The sequence below is a fragment of the Lutjanus erythropterus genome, chromosome 7, assembly GCF_056507025.1.
Source record: "Lutjanus erythropterus isolate fLutEry1 chromosome 7, fLutEry1.hap2, whole genome shotgun sequence".
NCBI classification, from domain to species: domain Eukaryota; kingdom Metazoa; phylum Chordata; class Actinopteri; order Lutjaniformes; family Lutjanidae; genus Lutjanus; species Lutjanus erythropterus.
In genome coordinates, this window is record NC_139323.1 from 21,061,627 (window position 1) to 21,082,915 (window position 21,289).

Here is a 21,289-nt window from a genome sequence, read left to right on the forward strand (position 1 = left end):
CAAGCCCACCCAATCCTCAGACAAGACAAAAGCAATCAGTAGGGAAGAAAACAATAACAAAAAGGACAAAGTTGGTGAAATAAATATAAGGTGTGCACACATTAGTACACAGAAATTCAACTATATATGATGCATGTATGCACATGTCAAACATATTATGTCTCTATTTTGATACTTGAAGTATAATTTCTCGGGTGAAAATGTCAGATATTCTGCAACACTCTCAATTGTCAGGATTTGGTCAAACAAAACAAAGAATTCAATAAACATGTACATGTTTCAAGAAATTACCTGAAAATTAATCGACAGTGAAACTAGTTGTTAGATGCAGCTGCAATTAATCTTTATTTTCTGACTTTACTTATATCTATAGGTCAGTGTTTTATTTAAAAATACTTGCAAGCATGCACCTCTTCAGACCTCTAAAATCCTCAAAGTCTACAATATCTTTTTAAAAACACATTTATACAATGTAAATTACAGTATTTGTCATGGAGCTTGCGGTATAATTGTGTGTTGTGTTTACATTTCTTTTCATTGTTGATTTTTGGTGATGGTCCCTTGGTGAAGAGTCCCTGTTCAGCAGATCAGCTCCATGGGAGAATTAGTACTGTTTTAGCTGTGAAAATTGCATAACTATAAGCTTAGAAATGATCTCACCAGCCTTAAATATATCTGACTCGGAGTGTTTAAGCTTAATTTTGTTTCTATCTAAATATTTAATTTCACAGAGGCTCACAACAGTCATTTTGAAAATATGAAGATGGTAAAATGGTTTATTGAGTTGACGGGAACTCACCAGCGCTCACCTCATCTTCCTACTTTCATAACAGATGTGGAGCTGTGCTGAATGAATTAATGACTCAAACCGAGATAAAACGATTATTAATACTGAGCAAAGCATAGTAAACTGCTGATGAGAACTGCTGCTGCTCTTATTAGATGATGACTTGGAGACTTAACATGAAATAACCAGACAGGATGTCAAAAATGTGTCAATGCCACTGTCTGTAGTCAACACAGTTTCCCCCTGAGATCCTCCACAGCAGGCACTGCGTGTCCAGAACGTCTGTAATCCAACATAATTCAAGACTATATAATTTAATGAGCCCTTTTCCAGATGGATTGAGGTAAACCTGTGTTTAGGTTTCACATGCGGGACTAATTATACATTTTAGAGTGGAAAAGTGATAAGCCACAACGCAAACAAAGGGCTGGTCCGTTCACACAGACCAAACCATGTGGGAAAAACAGCACATTTTGAAAAAGACTCACAGTTGAACAAACTGCAGCCTTGTCTGTCCTCATCCCACATTGTTGACAGCTCCCAGCAAAGTCACCAGCCATGTCATCTAATTCCACATATGATTTTACACTTTGAAAAAAATGCCCATGAGTGCTGACTGGTTGGTAGCTGGTAGCAGCTGTTAACTAAAATGAAGAGCTTGAGATATTTAAAACAGAAAAATGATCCTCCCTCTGCCTCATCAGATGTAACGGGATCCGGGAGAGAAGTGTGTACACTGCGCTGACACAGTGAGAAACAAAATTAAAATCAAACTGGACACTCTGCAGCGATGACAACTATAATTTCACACTTGATATGAGAATAATCAAACACTGATGACACATTTAAGCTTAACTTAAGTCTTTGACAGGGTGTGGCCAGCACAGGAAATGACTAGTTTTATACCCACAATGATGTAAGCATTAAATAACAAGAGGAAATATGTGATAAAACAGTAGATAAGAACACAAGAAAACACCCCAGCTTTTAGAAATAACCAAACATCCAAAGAAAAGATAAAACGTCAGGTTAATATTAACAGAATTTGCGCTACCTGATGTTCATTTCCCAAAGAGCAGAAGATAAAAAGTTTCTTGGATGCTGATATGAACAAGTGCTTTTTACCCTAAGTACTACGTGTATTCTTAGTATGACTTTGTATTCTAACAGTACATAAATGCATAAACAGAAAACCCACACAGTATTCCTGTTTTCATGTAAATACTTAGTGTCTGACTTTGCAGATATGACAGTAGTTTGGGTTTTATATATGTTCAGCTTTTTCAAAATTATTTTATAATGTGAACCATGTTTCATGACAAATGGATTCATGTGTTTGAGTTGTAGTCTTCATATATAATAACTAATAAACAAAAGTAACTACTTTAAAGGTAGAATAAGCGGGGGTTCTCACTTGCTGTTTGTAAATGCACTAGAAAGACAGTTGATTGTTGAGTCACATTCATAGATTGTCATTTGTGCATGTTTGGGGTTGGTAAAGCTTCGGAGAAATAAGAAAATACAAGCAGAGGACAGGGTCACTGCAGTGGGTCATAAGCAAGATTAAAAGAGATTATTTATATGAGTATATACATTGTTTGTTTGTTTTTTCTTCTTTAGAAATCCTGCATAGTTTGCCTTTAATGTTTCAATTTATGTTTCAATATGGCTCAATTTTTGTTTGAACTTTTGTTGAACTGAGGTACAGTACAGGATGTGAACAAAGTGAACACATCAGAGTAAAGACTAATAAAATACTTCAAGCAAAACTGCAAAGTTGAGTCATCCTCAGTTACACACCAATTAAGTTTCGTTTTCACTGGGGAGGAACACAAATTAAGTGTGAATTTTGATTATAAGACACTACATTTCCAGCATTCTGGAGATTTTTTTATGCACCAATTTGTGCCTTTCCTACATCAGTTTATAGTAGAAACATATTTATTTATTTATATTTATTAAAAATATAATAGAATATAATACAGTAAGGATGTCAAGCAAGTGGTTCGTCAAAATTCTCTGCCACTTTTATGTTTTTATAGGGGGAACAAATGAAAATTTACTAAATATTGACGGGGACGTGTCCCCCAAAACTCTATGCCTATGCTACATACTTAATGGTCGTTCTGTCCATGTCGGTTGGTGTCAGTTTGTCACTGCTGTTCCTCTTTGTCAGTTCAGGTTGTGTTTATCATACGGTGCCACTACTGAGCTCTGTTAGCAGTTGGTCTTTTGTTGTGAAAACTGTTATATCAAAGTGCTGATTTGCACACTTCTCTAATAGCTGACAAATGCTGCTAACTGTCATTCATCCAAACAATTGCAACTGTACAGAGTGTTTTTTTCAGTCTTGTTTACCGCCTTATAGAATACCAAACAAACAAAGCGTTTTCAGATTTCTAAAACTATAAACCATGTGTACATCAAATGATCATAATGCCATTCTTTGGTCTAGCCTGTTTTTTTTGTACTAGTACGCCATCTAGTGGAAGACCTCAGAATAACACCCACAGAGCATCCAACATGACAAAATATAATTTGAGAGAATCACATGTTAATATTCACTTAGCAATGTCTCAGTCGTGATCCTTTTATCATGGACTTAAAATACTTGGCTTATCTTCAATAAATACGTGTTAGCGGAACCTCTGTTTCAGATTTTGTGTTGTGGTTGTCAAACAGAACTGAGAATTTATTTTGAAGGTACATATTATTTGTAAGAATGAATAAGTTAAAATATAAGTTACTGTTAATATTCATAAAAACAGTTAGAATGTAGTTTAATAAGGGACTGCATTTCAGTTAATTTGATTTAGACTTAGATATAATGGACTTCAATACCCAGGACGCTCTATGAGCAAAGGGTGGACGCGACGTGATGATGTCACTTTGTTGTTGTTGTGGGCAGCCATGCTGTGCCTCTCGTATAGCACACACTATATGTATGTTTCTCTCTTCTTTTCTTTTCCACTAAAGAACGTCTGATTTGAACAAAGAGTCTCGCTTCGTCATTTTTTTAGTAACAAGTTGAATCTGCAACAGGTTACTTTTTGGTTTGGTTTTAGAATTTAATATTACAGTTTAGCCTCGTTGCAGCCACATAGACTTTCAGAGTAAATGGTCCTAAAACAGGAAAGTTCTGCAGTCGACCCATATAATAGAAATATTTTAGGGTTACATCTTATTTGCATCTTATCATCTTATTTTCTGGACCTGGATGTATAAGTGGCCATTGAGTGTAGTTTGGACAGTAAAGAAGGAGCTGGACAACCTTTATGTTTCTAAATATGTGTCCTCTCCTTCTGAAGTGGATTTGAAAATTGTGTGTAGTCTTCTTTAGAGCATAATTCAACAATTATACTGTTTTGTGTCAGTGCAGAACATGTCACACCTATACACTGTACTTAAATTCACAGAAAGGAAATGTGGTCACACAGCAGCCTCAGTAATTGTAATTGTAATGGTTTTTTGTTGTTTGTAATGTCATAACCACATGAATAATAGTCATCTGAGAGTGTAGTTTGAATGAGAGAGCTCCACCTAGTGGACAATACTGACATTACACTGGACAATGATATACTAAAATACAGTCACTGGTTGAGAGGCAGAAAAAGTGAAGAATAAAGTATTTAAAAGACAGTTATTCATTTGGGTTCTGTAGTAGAGTGCTTACAGTAGTTTGATAGAGGCCATAGACATCTTGACACCCTGACTCTGTGTTCGGACTCTGCGACTGGCCATGTAGTAACCATAGATTATTTTCTCTGCTTCAGGGCTCCACTTGCAAACTCTGTGCATAAGCTGCTAGCTGGAAAGCAAAGAATTAAACAGCAGTTGCAATATAAGATCAATGTGTGAACACACATATTTTAATTAAAAAAAGAAGATGTTCACCTCCTGGTAGTCTTGAGTAGAAAACTCCTAGCAGAATGAGTGTAGGGGTCACTCACCATGTCCCGACACTGAATGACCAGGCCAAAGGCGTCTGCCAACTGAATTGGTATGGGACCAATTTCCTGCTCACATAGAAGAGACTGGGCATTAGAAATCTGTCAAATGTCCTGTTTACAAACCTGCAGAGATGACTCTCTTTTTAAAGGAAAATTTAGCACTTTTCATGTGGGTGTCCAGTAGTGTTGATTGTACAATGTAGTCATCTGATGCAAGAAAATAAAATACTAAAGCAATGAACTAACACATTTTCCCTTTAAATCAGAAAGTAAACTGGGATCTAAAGCACCTCTGAAACTTCTATTTGACTGGTCATACAATTTATTGTTTGTTGTCAGCCTTTCCCCTGCAAAAGACAAAAACAAAGCACTGATTCTCCTCAAGGGGGGTAATGAGGTAATGTTGCCCGGGCGTGGCACTTCCTTCAAGAACAGTAAATTGTCTCGATTTCCTGTTTTGTTTGTACTGTCTGCATTTAACATCTGCGCTGAATGAAATGTGACAATTGTAGAAGTGAGTTTACAGCACCACACAATTTATAAAACATACTATTATTTAAAAAATGTCAATGCAGATCTACTTGTGGACATTCAGACCATGTTTTAAATGAGCTATGTGAGGGATTATGTATAATGAGTGGATCATTATTGTGAAATAAACCATGACAGAGTGGTGCAGGACTGAAGGGGTTTATTTCTCAACAATGACCTGCTCACTGTAGATTATCCTGCTTTTTACGTGGTTACTTAAAAAAGAAATCAATAATTTGACACAACATATTAATTTAAAAATTATCTCAGGGATTTAAAAATTATTTTATTGTTCTATGAGCAGAGCTGCATCCATAGGAAAGGTCTGTTATTCATAGCTATGGTGTGCTATTCAGAAATAAAAGACCTTAGGATGCTATGATTGACCTCTCATAATGGAGTATTTAATTATTATTTATTTATTTATTTTAATACAATTGAACCCACTGCTGTTCCCAGTACTGCACAGTCTGGCCTTGCAGACCGTCGAGAGGCATCTGTGAGCACCCAGAAGCTGCGCTGGACTGGGAAGGAAAGCTGCTGGTCAGCATCCTCACCATACTTCTTCCCAGGGATGAACATAGACACTGTGCCGCTCTCCAAAACTTGGAAAAAATTAAGAACATCTAAGTAAACTGTCTTTTTATGTGTAGCAGAAATGAATAATAATAACTTTAATTAAATTGAATTATTTACAGGGTTTACCTCCTGCACATTTCAACAAGTTAAATTTAAGACTTTTCAAGACCATTTTAAATGCAATTTAAAATACTGTCAAAACAGTACAAGCACAGTTTGGATTAGTGGTTATAGGATCAAAGTTGATACTGTTTGTTGTGACAGTGTGATCGATACAAATTTTTCTTAAAACATCAAGTTTTAAGAATTGTTAAATGGATATTAAAAGTAATTTTAAGGCCTAAAATTCAGATTACTGGATTTCAGACTTTTTAAGCCATTTTAAGGACCTGAAGCAACACTGTGTTATTTAATTATTCACTTTGGTCGTCTACCTGATTGAATAGCATCCAACCTGTCCTTTTTGTAACAGCCCAGATCTCCCAGCATGCAAATGCCACCAGTGGCTAGCAGGGCAGAGCCAGCGTGAATGTTAGCAGTGCCTGCCCCGTGTTCATCGCGTGACGGAGAGGCAAACATCTCCCCTGAGGCTTGATGCCTGACCCCACGACACGCCAAGCTGAGGCTGTAGGTCATTAGTCTAGCACAAACACAGGGGTTGTGGGTAATGAGGAGGATTAAATGTCAAGTTTCACATCCAGTGCATCCACTTATGATGTGCAAAGTTGGCTTAAGACCACTTTACCTGTCTGATATGAGAGTGTCATTGGTGACGAGGAGGAGATCCAAGCTGTGAAATGTGTCTTTAGCATCTGCTCTAGTCTGTACCAAACTGAGCAACAAGCCAAGCTTCAAGGTGTTGTAGAGGCCTGGAGGGGCCACGTCCAGCCCAAAGCACTGAGCCGCAACAGCAGAGAACCTCCAGGGAGAACCGGCTGTGGCCTTCAAAAGCTCCTGGAAGCTGGAACTGACTTTACAGGGATCTACAGGTAGAGTTGTGAGACATGGTAGATGTTTCAGTACAGGCTCTTACACGTTTTTCATTTCAGAAATCAGTACTTTTCCAGATTGGAATTTCCAGACTTCTGGGGGGATTTTTCACCATATTTGACATCTGAGTACAAATCATTAGATGTTTAAATGGATTTAAAATCCAGCTGTCAACATGTGTGTTTTGAGAAGATTGTAGTTAGGTTCTGCAGCTCAAACAAATACACAGTAATCAAAATACGGTATCAAGTTGTGTCAAAATGTCTGTTATCAGTATAGCTGTGATTTCTGCAGATTTGGAGCAGGATTTAATATGAGATCATTTACTGTCTTACACTTTGGCTCGCACGGTTGGACGTTATTTGCCTCTACACTCCAGGTGACGCTGGGCCACTGGTGCACATGTGCAGCAAGTTCATCTGTGTGAATGGGGGAAACAAAGCAATAGCACTCAAATGGGTTGTTCTGTGCTGCCTGGTGATTACTGAAAAAACATGCATGTCACCCACAATCCACTGCCAAGAGAAATACAGAGTGAGGCCTTAAGAACAAAAATTCCTCTGTGTGAGAATTGCACAGCCAGCTAATGTGTGTTCCTTGCACTTATTAACATATATGTTTAGTAACGGGAACCCAGTGTATTGAATTCCTTCACAGGACTGGGTCAACAGAATATGTTAATCCTGGTGCTGAGATTTGCTAAGCTCTCAAGCGTACTGGCTGGACATTGTTATTAGAGGGGACAGAAACACTTAATATCCCACCATGCAGCACTCTGTGTGTGTGACTAGCTGCACATTTGTTTGAACTCTACCCCACTAAGTTTGTGTTACAAAGTGAGCCTCATTTAGAAAACCAGAGAGAATTAATGGCAAACTTCAATGTATCTGTGTGTAAATATAAGCGATTACAACCACATTACTCAGGACTGGGGGTGAATATAATGGATAAGAATATGATTTTACAAACAAATAATACCTTTTTAAAGTTTGAGACTATCAATCTATAGTACAAAATCTTGTTTAAGGGTTTGACTTGCAAATGAAAACTGAGCCTTTAAAACAGGAAAACCTAATTGACTAACTCTAAGTACTCAACTCATACAAACGCTACACTTTTGTTTTATGTTACTGATCACCTCGCCTCACAAAATTTGAGAGAGTGCATAGAAAAAGTCTTAGACCTTCTACTTCAACTCATGATAATTCAGAACAAAAAGGGGTTGGGATTATATTTGTGTGACTATTCATTCTCAATGATTTTGTGCTCTTTAGTTTAGAAGCTGTAAAGGAAAAGACACTGTGTTCTGCAGTTCTTCTCCACAATAAAGACCTGATACCACAAAACAAAACGAAATTCTGTTTGAAAGAGCAGATTAGAGGTGAACTTCACAAAAGAGTAGTTGTACTCTGCACTGTTTATCATTTTGTAGTAGGGGTCGCTAAAGCATCACAAGAAGTCACAAGGCCTTCTTGTTTCCAAGGGGTGTAAGAAAACTCATTTCAAATGTCTCATTATTTCATTTATTAATTTGAAGAAAACTAAATTAAATTGTCATTTTTGTTATTTTTACTTACTGCTCATTAAGATATTCATTTTTTAAAACTGTCAAAGGATGAGGGCAGAGTGGAAACCTGAACTCATGCTATATTCACAGTCTTCAATCTCTGCCATCTGTGATGCAATATTCACAGGAAATAATCTGCTCATTAATCCAAAACACTTGTTTTATTGTAGATGTTAGCAGTTGCTCTGTACTAATATATAATATGGAGCCAGTGCAGTAGGGGGCAAAATTACACAATAACTGATTAGGCCTGAGCTATACACACACACACACACACACACACACACACACACACACACACACACACATATATGAAAATAAAAGTTATGTTTTGAAGACTCATGTGCAGTTCTTGAAATGTTGATGTTCGGTTTACGCCAGAGATTTTAGATTTATGTACTGCATAGCTGATGTTACATATCCTGATACTACATAAATGTTGCACCTGAGACCAAGAACATGTGTTTCAATATATCTGGATCCCTGACATGAGTACCAGTATGTATCATATGTTAACATTTATGCACCATTTATGTATGTGTATACCTCGAAAAACTTAAACTTACAAAAAAGCAACCATTTTTTCTGTTGTAAAATCCAGCTGATGTGTACATGCTGACTAATATATGTATGTCACATCTGTATGCATATACAGCGAGAGGAATTATTGATTTATTAAAAGATTAATATAACAAGGCTATATGGCGTCAATCATCACTGAGTAACAACATGGCACCTCAAGCGCATGACCAATTTGGATAAGTTGAAATATGGACTTTTTCGAGACTCTGTGTAGTCTCGAAGGGGGGAATATGTGATGTCTGAAGTTCCATTTCTTATTTTTCTGCTTTGTCTGGGGAAAAAGCCTCTAGCTGAGCAGAGTGTGACGAAACAAAGATATGTACATGTTCAGGATAATTGTACTGTACATAAATTATCACAAGGGATTGTCAAGAACTTGGTACCTCTAGGTTTTGAGAGGCCCTCTTCCTGTTCTGAGGAAGTGAAGCCCTCTTCCTGCTTTGAGGAAGTGAGGCCTCCTTTAGATATATCATACTTGGGTGTCCCCTTAAGGAATGTGGGGTTATTTTTGTGGAACAATGGACACCTAAATCTATATAAGTCAAGTTATATGACCTGTGAGCAGAGAGATTCAGATTGGCTTTGAATCCTCTCACAGGCAAACCATGGTGCCTGATGGATGCTGTACTTATTTGTAATAAACTTCTTACTATATAATCAAGTCGGTGTCAGCGGACGTTTCTTCATCATCTTCACATCATCGCTACACAATAAACAACAAGATTCTCAAAAATAATAAGGTGAACAGCTGGATAAATTATATTTTCACTAATGCTGTTTTCAACATCTCAGTCGCGCAGATACGAGTGCATCGTTTCAGATATTTTTCAATCATATATTGTGCTTTATAATGTGTTCATGTTTCATTAGTTTCAGTTTGTTTCATCTGTGTTAAATTGTGTGTAGTTGACTGTATCTGTGAGGGCGCAGCTGGAGGGTTGGGACGCACAGCCGAGGTGCTGCACTTCGAGCCGCTACAACACGCAGCGAATAAAAGAAATAGAAAATATTTTGGCGAACAAAGTCCGATAATAGTTGCACACAAATTTGTAAAAAATGACCTCGGTGCATTTGGTTAATTTCAAACAAGAGAACACAGATAATGTTGGCCACCTGAATCATCCGGTGCGTTTGGCACACTGTTTGGCACACTGTCCCCCTCTGCCTCCATCACTACTCAGCCATTCACCTCAATAATACCTGCCTGTTTCTCCTCAAATGGGAAACTGTCCTCTGCCCGTAGTCACGTGCCTTTTAGCGTTATAATATTCTTTGTAGACTTTATTCACGGAAACTATTTCTAGGTTATTTCTTTGCGTGCTCCAGCGGGGTCTGTGGTGCAGCAGCTGTGTGCGTCCTGCACTTCCACGCCTCTTCTCCAGGACCTTAACAAAACATCTAAACACATTTTAAACACAGAGTCACATCAGTATAATTTATCCTGCTATTCACCTTATTATTCATGAGAAGACATGTCAAAACATTTGATATTACAGAACTTGTTTAACAGAAATCTCAGTTTGAAGGCTATTTATTACCCTAAATCATGTTTCTGTGTTTGTACCCTCCTGGGAGTATTGATCAAACACGGTTTTGATCATAAATTGTAGGAATGGCTTTTGCAAATAAGATAAGTGAGAATTAATATTTGTATTTATATTACACAGTGGTATCAGTTTCGAAATGTTTCGTAGCACAAAAAAAAAAGACAATTTTATAACATAAACATGATAAACCACCATATTTTTAACAGACAAATTACAAACAGTAACTGCAAAATAATGTTTTAATAAAAAAAAAATCATATCCCCTCCCATTGGATTCAGAGGAAATTTACTTGCAGTTACACCGACTGACCACTGAATTGACCTCAATGGAGTATGGCAGCAGAGAGCACTCTAGAGGCTGATATGCAGTTCCACCATAGAAAGCAATGCATTAAAGAGGAAGTTACTTTTTAGTAGCTGTCCACTGCAGTGATCACTATGCACCAGAGCATATTTATGAAATGTTAGTATTGGTATAGCGTTGCTGTTACTCTTGAGCTGACCTGTTCTTCTTGTCCTAAACATTTCAGTGTAGGGGAGACTGGGGAAAATTATAACCCACTTAATTCCTCCAATAAGAAAGAGGCCACAGTGATGACTCTTAACTCTGCACATGCTCAGAAGGATTCTCTTTCTGCAATAGTTGCCAGCAAAAACTGACTGCGATATGAAAGTTATTTTGTAGATGTATAACATAAGACATTATTTTTACCTCTAGGTTATTGGTTAAAAATGAATGTAAACAAACTAGCCTAGCATACAAGAAATTGCATTAAATTTTAAATTAGATTCCTTGTCCTTATTAATGGAAATATATCAATTGTGTTATTAATTAGTGCACGTTTACATTTCTTATATCAAAAGATGCCTTGTGTATGTCAAGTAGTCTGTGAGTTATTAAAGAAAATGTAAAAAATGTTAAATTTGTCCCGTCTCCCATAGACCCTGTGTTAACCTACATATGACTAAATAAGTCAACTGAATAAAACCAAACAGGTTTTGAATTACAAAGGCAGAAAAGAGAAGATCTTAAAAAAATGCTTCTAACATTTTGAAATAGAAACTACACAATGAAATGGAAAAAGAGAAAATAAATATCTTAAATCCTTTAATAGATGCAGTGATAATTATAAATAGGTACCGCAGCACATACATACCATTTATACACAGATGTTTCAGTGTAGTTTATAAAGCTTTCAGACTATTATAGGCTTTTTCAGTCCAAATGTTGGCACACGTCAATTATCTGAGTTCCGTATTTACAGCACGACTACGTCTACATGTATTTAAAAAGTTGGCAGCACCCCAAAGAGGAGGGGGTGAACATGATCGTAACAAGTTCATCTTGATTAAAGTATACAATACACAGAAAATGACACCATGTGAGATCACTACATGACATTCAGAGTGAAGCCTGAGAAATTGGATTTCCACAAAAGAAACACAAACTTTGGTTGTTGCACCAACAGGTCAAGTTTTGTTACACTGCCGACAACAGTATAAAAAGAAATTCTGATTTTTTTTAAATAACCTGTTTCCAAAATCCGGTCAAGTACAAATGTAAAAATATATGTACAGAAAAAACATAGAAACTTCATAAGGCAGAAGTGCTTCTCTGGGGATTTAAATGTTAATATTGAGATGAAACACACCTGAGAGTCAAATCTCCACAGGTTTTTAACCATCAAAACACATTAAATGTGGTTATTTCTATCAATGTAACACATCTACTGTACATACAGTATACATTTAAACCATATTACCTATATATATATAAAAAGAGGCTTTAAACATCAGAGTTGTTTGTTAAAGGGGCAATTCACCCAAAAATCAAAATGAGTTTCCTCCTGCTATAGTGCTATTTTCCATCTGGATTGTTTTGGTGTGAGTTGATGAATTTTGTTGACAGGTGTAGTTCGGTAGACAGAAAATAGTTCCCACATGAAACTGCTCACAACAAGGTGTGTGGATTATCTTGCATAAATGGGTCAGGATTTCTGGAAAGACACTGTTGGTGTATTTTCCAAAATGTTTTTGCGTTTTGAGCACAAGGCAAGTGTCATCAGCAGGGTTCCTACACCTTTTCCAAAGTCAATTTTTCAAGGTACATTTTCAAGCTTTCTCAGCTCCTTACAAATATCCATTACATATTTATGAAACTATACGCAAAATGATTATTACATTTCTTCATTGCATTAAATCAGACGTTATTGTGCTATAAACAACCAAAATTATCATTTGTTATAGCATTCTACAGAAAGGTGACAAATTAAAGGAAGACACAACAAAGTTTCATATTTCAAAACATGTCAGCTGTCTGCAAGTAGACCTGACATCCAATTTAACCTGGCCAAGCCAACATTTAATTTCTTTTATTTCTTTATCTAAAAAGGAAAATATTCAGTCAGGTAATGGTTTGTTATGGAAAATAATGCCATTTCAAGACAATGCAGTAAAATTCAAGTGTTTTCAAGGATTTCCAGCACCCAAACAAACTGTACTGTATTTAGTTCCATTATATTCAAGAGAGAGAAGGCAGATATGTCCAAAGCTTTGTAACTCCCACCAAAACCATCTAGATGGATAAACAACACTACAGATAAGACCAAAAGATGTATTTATGATTTGGGGGTGAACTGTCTCTTTAAGTGTAAACTGAGTGAAAACTGCGTGTTGCAAGAAATCCATAAATAAATCAAAAAGTACAGGGCTATTAGCAGTTTTAACCTGTGGTATAGTTCCTCATTTTGTCTTTTATTACTTATGATGAATGAAGTAACATTTACACCTTGTCTACACTGAGCAGTGTGCAGTGAAGGCAGCACATCAGCAGTCTACACTGTATCAAAGACACAATCATGTACTCTAGATTGTAAGTGGAAACAAAAATGACATGAACTTAAAGCTTTGAAACACGTTTTGTGTCTGTAAAATGAAGCTGAAACATGGCCGGAGTAGACAAGGTGACGAGGCTAAACAAAGCTAGAAGATAAAGATAGAGTGAAAATATAAAAATCCCCAAAGTAGATCCTAATGATTTAGCTTTTCTTCTCATAAATAATACAGAGATAATTATCATACCAAGCAAATCAGAAGTTGTTATATCACACAGTTGATGAAAGACATATGATGAATTATGTGTTTGTGCATATAATGAAGAGAGACAATTAATATTCATGCTTCATACCTCACTACTTACACAAATCCTACAGGCTAATCTTTCATTCAGGCAGTGATGCTTTAGAGCAGTTCTTCCCTCTTAGCACCTTTACACAACATCATTCATTCTTAGCAAGACTGAGTTCTGAGTAAATTTTCCATCATTTTTAGGTTAATGTTGTCATTATTTACCCGTAGGGATGGGAATAGAGAACAGGTTCCAAACTGTCTGATCCATCGGTATCGTACACCTACAAACTTATCATTTCTTTTTTCAGGTTTTCTAACAGTTGCAAATTGCATTATCGAACTCATGTGTCAGCGCTGCTGGAAAATTGAAATAAAATTGAGTCTGTGAGTTAGAAACAGTCCAAAGCGTGGCTTCATTTCACATAGAAAAATGATGACAATGCTAGTTGTAATGTAAAATGATAATCTGAAGTAAGACTGGAAACACCAGCAACGCGCTGATACATCTTGGTATTTAACATGGGCTTAACTTCAGGAGTGCCATGTATTTGACAGTCTTCACAAGAGCACCTCTGCTTCCTAACCAAGCAGCATGTCTGTTCCTGAGGTCTCCAATGTTATAACAACATTAGCCACACAGGCTAGCTTAGCAGATTTTTTCTTTGACCAAGAGAATCTAAATGAAAACAAATGCTGTACACATATTCTCTCTTTTCATCCATTTAGATGATGACACACAGACTGCTACTACAGCTAGCTCTCAGGCTATGGGCAGCTTGACTAAAATAGATCAGGCACAAAAAGGGAATTAATAAAGAATTGATAATGGTGTCAGTATCAATAAAATCTAATCAATTCCCATCCCTACAAATTTGTTTAATCTAAATTAATATTAAACATGAGCTCACACAGTGCAAACTTAATAAGTTAAGAGGGGACAGCATGTTATTTGCCTGTTTGAATTTGATATTGTGAATTCCACATCACAAATCAGGTCATGCTAATGTTTAACATATTAAGCATGTAGATCCCTGCTAACGTACAGGGGCTCAGGTTGTTTATGGATAAAATGACTGGAAAATTTACATAGAAACCAACCAGAGGAAAGGGAAGCAGGCATTTCTCAGCTTTGTTTTCTGACCGTGGTGGACATTATTACACAGATGTTACACACAGACTGCACACCTTATCTACACCTCTCAGAGCTCCATCCTGCAGTGGAGCCATGTGGAGGAAACGGGACGCAGTCCTGGTCTCAGCTCATCTGCTCCACGTAGGCAGACAGCAGCATTCTGGGAGGCAGAAACTCTTCTTGTTTGTTCACAACTTCAGTCTGACGTAAACCGTTGTGGTCGGTGCCTGAGAGGCCAACAAACGGACTTTGATCACTCTCATGTGACTGAAAAACATTAAGCTGGCTTTGTAAGTGTAGCCAGGCTGTGTAAATAGGATAATTTAAACAGAGAAGCATCAATTACTGTTTTAAACATCTTTTCAAAAGCAACTGTTTATGTGCTACGGTTATGTAGCTCTTGATGGGTCGATACCGATACTGATATCTGAAATGATTAACCAATTATCCATGATTTCTGCAATGAAAACTGCACATGCACAGAAAAACAGACTTTAATAAATGATTTCCAAATGTCAAAACAACATTCTCCATCATGTTTAAAGTGAGAAACACACTAACTTTACTGACATGTCAGTCTTATCTGTCTAATATGTTTCCACTCACTTGCAGAGACGAGGTCCATATACTGGCAGATGGCGTGAAGCAGCAGTCTCTCAAAGCTGAATCACAAACACAAACAACAAAGAAATGACTCACTGTCCTCTAAACAATCAACTTGATCCAAACAGAGAAGGAGTTCCCCTCCATAGGTCAATAAAGTTAGTCTACGTGTGTGTTTGATGGCAATTATTCAACATTTTTTCACATCCTGTTTTTGTTTGTTGTTGTTACAGTGACTCTACTCTTTGTGTGGATCATTGAGGTCTCATGTAATCTAATATAAAGCAGTTTTCCAGGTGGGGAAATATAATCAGAATCCATCAGTCAGGGCTTTCAACCTGTATATCTATCAGGTGGTGATGTGTTAAAAGAACACAAATAGCTGCATTGGCAGAGTTTTGTTGTTTCGGGGACTAGTGAGACATGAAATACGATCCAAGAAGCTTAGTTTGAGTTTGAAGCACAGCAGTTTCTAACACTAAGAGACAAGATTTTACATCTCATAACTATTGCAAGAAACACATTGTAGAAAAATAGTGTTCACATGACAGAGTCACAATGTGACCCTACAGGTATTTGACTGACCACCGCAGTGCCTTCCCTAATGATGTCATATGGTGTTGCGACAAAAATTGAGTCAGGTCAAACTATTTTTTGCTGGAGCTCCTGCGCTGGCAGCCTTTGTCCAAGGACAGCGATAAGTCACTGTTAGAATGTGATATTTAAGGTTAGTCAACAAGCAAGAGAAAATCTACCATGTTGGAGATGTCAGATCCTAAAAAAAAATACTTACAACATCTAAAAGATCTTTTATTTGTTTTGTCAACTTAAATTTAAAACCTTTTTAATGCCCTTTTCACAAGCACACAGGTTTGAAAGTACAATGGAAAATGAGAGAGGATAATATGACCTAGAGTTGTTTATTATTATATCACATTTTTTCAGTACTTCCCAAATACAGTTTCTGATGATATAATCATTAACACTGATGCGACCTGGACCCTGACAAGAGGGACAAAATAGATAACTGGATTAACATGTGAAAAGTGATTAAATCGTTTAAGTTCTTGCTAAAATTGAGACTTTTCCATTATAACACATTGAGCTTAGTAGCCACCATAGTTAGAAGTGTGAAAGTGTTTACTGCAGGTTTGGTGGTGCTGAGAGATTCTACAAAAAAAGGATTAATCCTCCACAGTCCACTGTCAGAACAATCCCCCTTTTAGATAAGTGTCTAAATTTATCATTTTAACTATGTTTAGTGTTTCCTGACAGCCTGGTGTCAGATACAAAAACATTTTAGGATTAACACTGCTTATGACAGGCAAGAGAAAATATCCAATATTTCTGTATATGAATTTTAAGACTTTTTAATACTTTCTTTAAAGCCTTTTTTTTTTGAGAAAACTGAATTTAATACTTTTTATGACTTTAAGAATTAATAAAAAAGGATTTGTACCTGCTGGCAAGGTTGGTTGTGTAAACTGAATGTGGTTGAGCGTTGAAGAAGCTCAGAAGGTTTTCCTCAAGTACTTCCAGAGTTCCCTGTGAAGAAGAAAAAATGCCTTAGGTGGCAGCCAGGGAGGGAGAAGCTTGAGCAAAATAATGAACTTCAACTTCATTACTGCTTTCGTATCCCTGTACATAGTCTTGAAGCATCAATAACAACGAGGAGCTATTGTATTTCTTTAATTTTCTTTAATTTTTCAGGTCTAAGTCAGATTACAGGAGGCTTTCATTGATAATCCGAGGGTGAATCTTGTCCAGGGTCGTGGTCAGTATGAAGTGAGCCACAAAATATCCGATGTAACCATTTTCTAAACTGTTAAAAACTTACATGCAGGTCAACTAGGAGAAGGGAAAAAACAGCTTTTGGTGGTGACGGTGAGACAATGAGCTTTTGGGTTTAATGTACAAAGAGATTAGTCAAAATGTGGATATCATATCACCATGTGGACGGAGAACTGACAAGAAGTCGAGCTTTGCGATCAGACTTAAACTTCAGTTTGAAGTTACTGTAAATACATAGACTCCATCATGTATTAACTCATCCAAGCCACATGATCAGAGCTGACACTCACCATGGGGATTTGTTTGCGTCTCAGAGTCGCTCGCAGCCTGCGATCGATTCTCAGGTAGCATTCCTGAGCAGTGAAGGCAATATTTACTGTGAAGAGAGGAGTGAGAGTCAGACAAACAGCTCCACTCGAAAACAACAGCTTACAAGCACAAACTGAGACGCCCACCATTCCTCTCGTCTTTAGGCCGGCTGGTGTTTTTCTTCTTGGCCCCCTCCTGCTCCAGCAGAGACAGCAGCCTCTCCTGCTCTTCACCGGAGCAGTTCATGAAGTCATTCCATGGCTAAAACAAGAAGAGAGGAATAAGGTCAACCTCTAAACAAATACTTATTTTACTGGTTTTAGATTTGATCCTGTTTAGATCACAGATGCAAAAGAAGCTCCAATTCTCTGGCTTTTGAAAGGAGTTGAAAAGGTAGACTCTCTAATGCCTAGGCTACACTACAAGACTTTCAAATTTGTCAGATCTCTGCCTTGTAATTGAGAGTCTACAAGTTGCTGGGCTTTGCACACTACATGACTATCAGAGACAGGGATCATTAACTACAAGATCTCTAACCTGAGGAATCCCCTGTCTGCTCTCCAAACTACATTTTGTCATGAAACCATAGCAGAAGTGAAATTAGATTAATAATACTGAAGTATCAGTATGCAGCACGTTACAGCTGTGTTTGCATCACCAGATCTATATGACCTAGATATTAAGAGTCCACAGCAACAAATACATTTTTTAGAGTGAAAACAGAACCTCTTTCCTCTTTCCTGTTTATATGCTTTACTCATAAGTGTGTTAATTAACCTGGATACAAAGCGGCCATAGTGCAAAACAACAGAACAACAGCCACTCCACTCAATGGTGCACCTGCTTCTGATCAGGGAGGGTTTGTCGGAAATCTCCAGAATTTGTCGGTGAGTGGGATATCAGGACTAAAACTGCGTTGCGTGGCCCTGCCTTAAGTGTCTTAACACTTACAGTTTTAAGTACTGAGAAGAAAACAGCTGAGAAGAACATACCTCTACATAGTTTCCGTTAATGCAGGCCTCAGTGAAGATGGAGGGGATCGCTGGGTTACTGCAAACTTCCAGATCATCTTTGGAGCACTCATCTCTCTCAAGAAGATTAGCAAGGAAGCGTGCTGATTTTCAGAGGAGAGAAGACAGTGGTGATATAAACAAAACTTCAGTGACAGTGTTAATTGTTGAGATAAAAGACATACTTCTGTGGTATTGCCATTTTTGTAACAACAGTGATTCAATGTACATGTTCTCTTCCATTGTTGAAGGCACACAGACTTAAATGCTTAAACACAGCGTTGCTCATTCTGCAGTGTATGACAGCATGTTATAATCTGATCATGTGAAGTGAGAGCTTACTGTTCTCCTGTCGGCGGAGGCTCTTCTTGCCTTTGGCTCGGGGAGTGAGGTCAGAGTTGCGGATGGCTTGGTTGATGTAGAACTGCTTCTTTTTGGTTGGAGACACTCGCTTGGCAGGAGAGCTGGGCAGGGAGGCGCATTTACGCTCCTCTATCAGGCTACGAAAACAGAGGACAAGATGTCAGTTTAGCTAATTTAGGCACACAAATCCTGAAGGGGAGGTACCGTCTCCTTCATTTGAGTTAATTTGTATTATTCACTTTTTTTGGGAGACCCCACTTCCTCAAGCAGCTGCATATACTTCTGTAGTCTGTGATTATTTTATATTTTCAAACAAGTCTTAGTCTCACAGAAACTATAATCATTCAGCTGTGGCTTACACATACAGCTAGACAGGGTGATAGTGATGGGAAGAGTGCAAGAGAGTAGAGCTGCAACAATTAATCAGTTATTATTAATCAACTATTTTGATAATTGAGAAATCATTTTCAGTAATTTTTTTTAATAATTTCAAAATTTTCTGATTTCAGCTTCTCAAATGTTGCTTTGATGAGACTGTGTTATGTGCTTGTGTGTGCTTTTGAAAATCGATTACAAAACATAATATCACATTCAATACTCAAGTGTATCAATAATTCTTACATACCTACTGGTAAATGTCATCTTATCTGCTGACAGGTAATCAACAAAGTGAATACAGATTGATACTACACATGAAACAGTATGAACATTTCCTATCACAACTACGGTGACCAAAATTATTACGGTTATCAGTATTATCGTGATGTTGTTAAAATGTGCTGAAAATGTTCAAAAACTACTGACACACACACTGAAATCATTTCACCAAGTTTTATACTGAGAACCTCTCAACGATTTGAAATGGCATCACTGATGTTTTCACTGATGCAAAAGAAAAAATTGTGTCATGCCTAGCCAATTCCGATGTTAGGCCAATAATTTTTATCATCCCTATCAACAATAGTTTACTGAATAACTACAGAATGATGGTGTGAAATGGTGCACATATCTAAACATGCAATGTATCATTATACCATCATCTCAACTGGCATGTAATTCAAAGAAAGAAGAATACACCAAACTGCATAAGTGGCTGTGACAGATGAAGATGATAATCAAGCTGCTAATAATTATTAAGGGTGTGGATAGTTCTCCTTTACTGAACAGCGCTGTTTCTGATTCATCTCTGCAGTATGTTTAAATGGATCAGAGCTTTGAGGAGCATCCATGCAGGAGCTGCAGATGTAGGTCAGTGGGTGTTGGGTGAGGAGGAGTGCCTCTCTTAGGTTTTCTCCCTATGTGAGTTGCCAACTTGCTCAGTTGATGCCATATTTAGCCCGAACCCTGCTGGCTGTTAGCAACACTACAGCAACATAATATGATGTAACTTGACGTGAGTTAGGTTTGTCCACAACGAGATAGCATATCATTTCACTGAGACATGCAAACTTTAAAGAACCTGGCATTTAACTTACCAAGCAGTGCCCTTCATACCGTTTTAACAACAATTTTAATATACTTGTCTCGCTTCTGTCGCTAGATCTTTACACGCTAACAAGCAAATCACAACATAATCTGAGTAAGATGTGTTGTATAACGTGCCAAGAGCAAGGCTTATCAGCTAATTTACTGGTGGAAACACCACGACGTAATTTAACTTCAGGTTTTTTTTTAAAGACTCCACCACGAGAAATATATCCAGGTCAGGGTCGTATCTAGATGGAAACCCTAGTGTGAACTCTCGTGAGATTTGTACGCGTTATTTCTTCATGTAACACATTGCTAAAACTATTCATGTCTCATAAAGAGACAAAGGAGTATTTATTATCTGATAATGTTTAAAGACAAAAAGCACTTGGTTAGCGTCAGAAAAAGATCATAATTTTGGTTGGAACAACCACTCCCGCGAGATTCTTCGCGGATCTGGGGTTCCCATCTACACACGGTTACCAGATGGTAAAAGGCTAACAGAGAGAAAATTAAACTCCGCCGTCTTTTAAAATCTTAATGAAAAACGTCAACCAAACTAGCAACTGTGAGTTAATCGAGATTTGTTCATTGGCAGGAGAGCTGGCTCGATTTCAGCTAATCTACAACCGTTTACAACTCCTGACCTTAAAAGCTAAGCTACCTATTTAAATGGCAGTTGCAGCTAATTCTGGCTAATGCTAACTACCTTGCCAACAAGATAACAACAGTCGTAATTTTCACTCACATATAATCCTGTTCCTCATTGTTATTTGTCAGAACGACCATCTTATTCCAGCAGAACAAACGGAGAGAACCCAGGCTCAGAGGGTACGAAAAGTAAATACAGGTGGGACGACAAACAAAAGTTAGAACAGAGAGTATGTTTGGCAGATTATCTAGTGAACAGCTAGCTTAGCTCCTTGGCTGCTAGCTTCTCAGTGGGCTGAAC

At 37.5% G+C, this 21,289-nt stretch overlaps 1 protein-coding gene across 1 annotated transcript; it reads right to left on the reverse strand.

Annotated features, from left to right (window-relative positions):
• Window positions 1-14,408: 14,408 nt before the first annotated feature.
• On the reverse strand, window positions 14,409-21,289 carry r3hdm4 (R3H domain containing 4). Its single transcript, XM_084723177.1, has 8 exons — window positions 21,086-21,289; window positions 18,850-19,007; window positions 18,490-18,611; window positions 17,644-17,758; window positions 17,479-17,564; window positions 16,857-16,942; window positions 15,401-15,456; window positions 14,409-15,021 (listed from the first exon to the last, which is right to left on the reverse strand). The coding sequence occupies exons 1-8, from the start codon at window positions 21,124-21,126 to the stop codon at window positions 14,918-14,920; spliced, it is 768 nt and encodes a 255-aa protein (XP_084579303.1). The 5' UTR covers window positions 21,127-21,289; the 3' UTR covers window positions 14,409-14,917.

What these genes read in the sequence shown, in the direction of transcription:
- r3hdm4 (XM_084723177.1), bottom strand. Translation starts at nt 21,126, where the DNA reads ATGGTCGTTCTGACAAATAACAATGAGGAACAGGATTATAT. An exon ending in CCTCCGCCGACAGGAGAACA is followed by an intron (nt 18,612 to 18,849) that starts GTAAGCTCTCAC and finishes TCTGAAAATCAG; the next exon opens with CACGCTTCCTTGCTAATCTT. An exon ending in GCCTAAAGACGAGAGGAATG is followed by an intron (nt 17,565 to 17,643) that starts GTGGGCGTCTCA and finishes CTCTCTTCACAG; the next exon opens with TAAATATTGCCTTCACTGCT.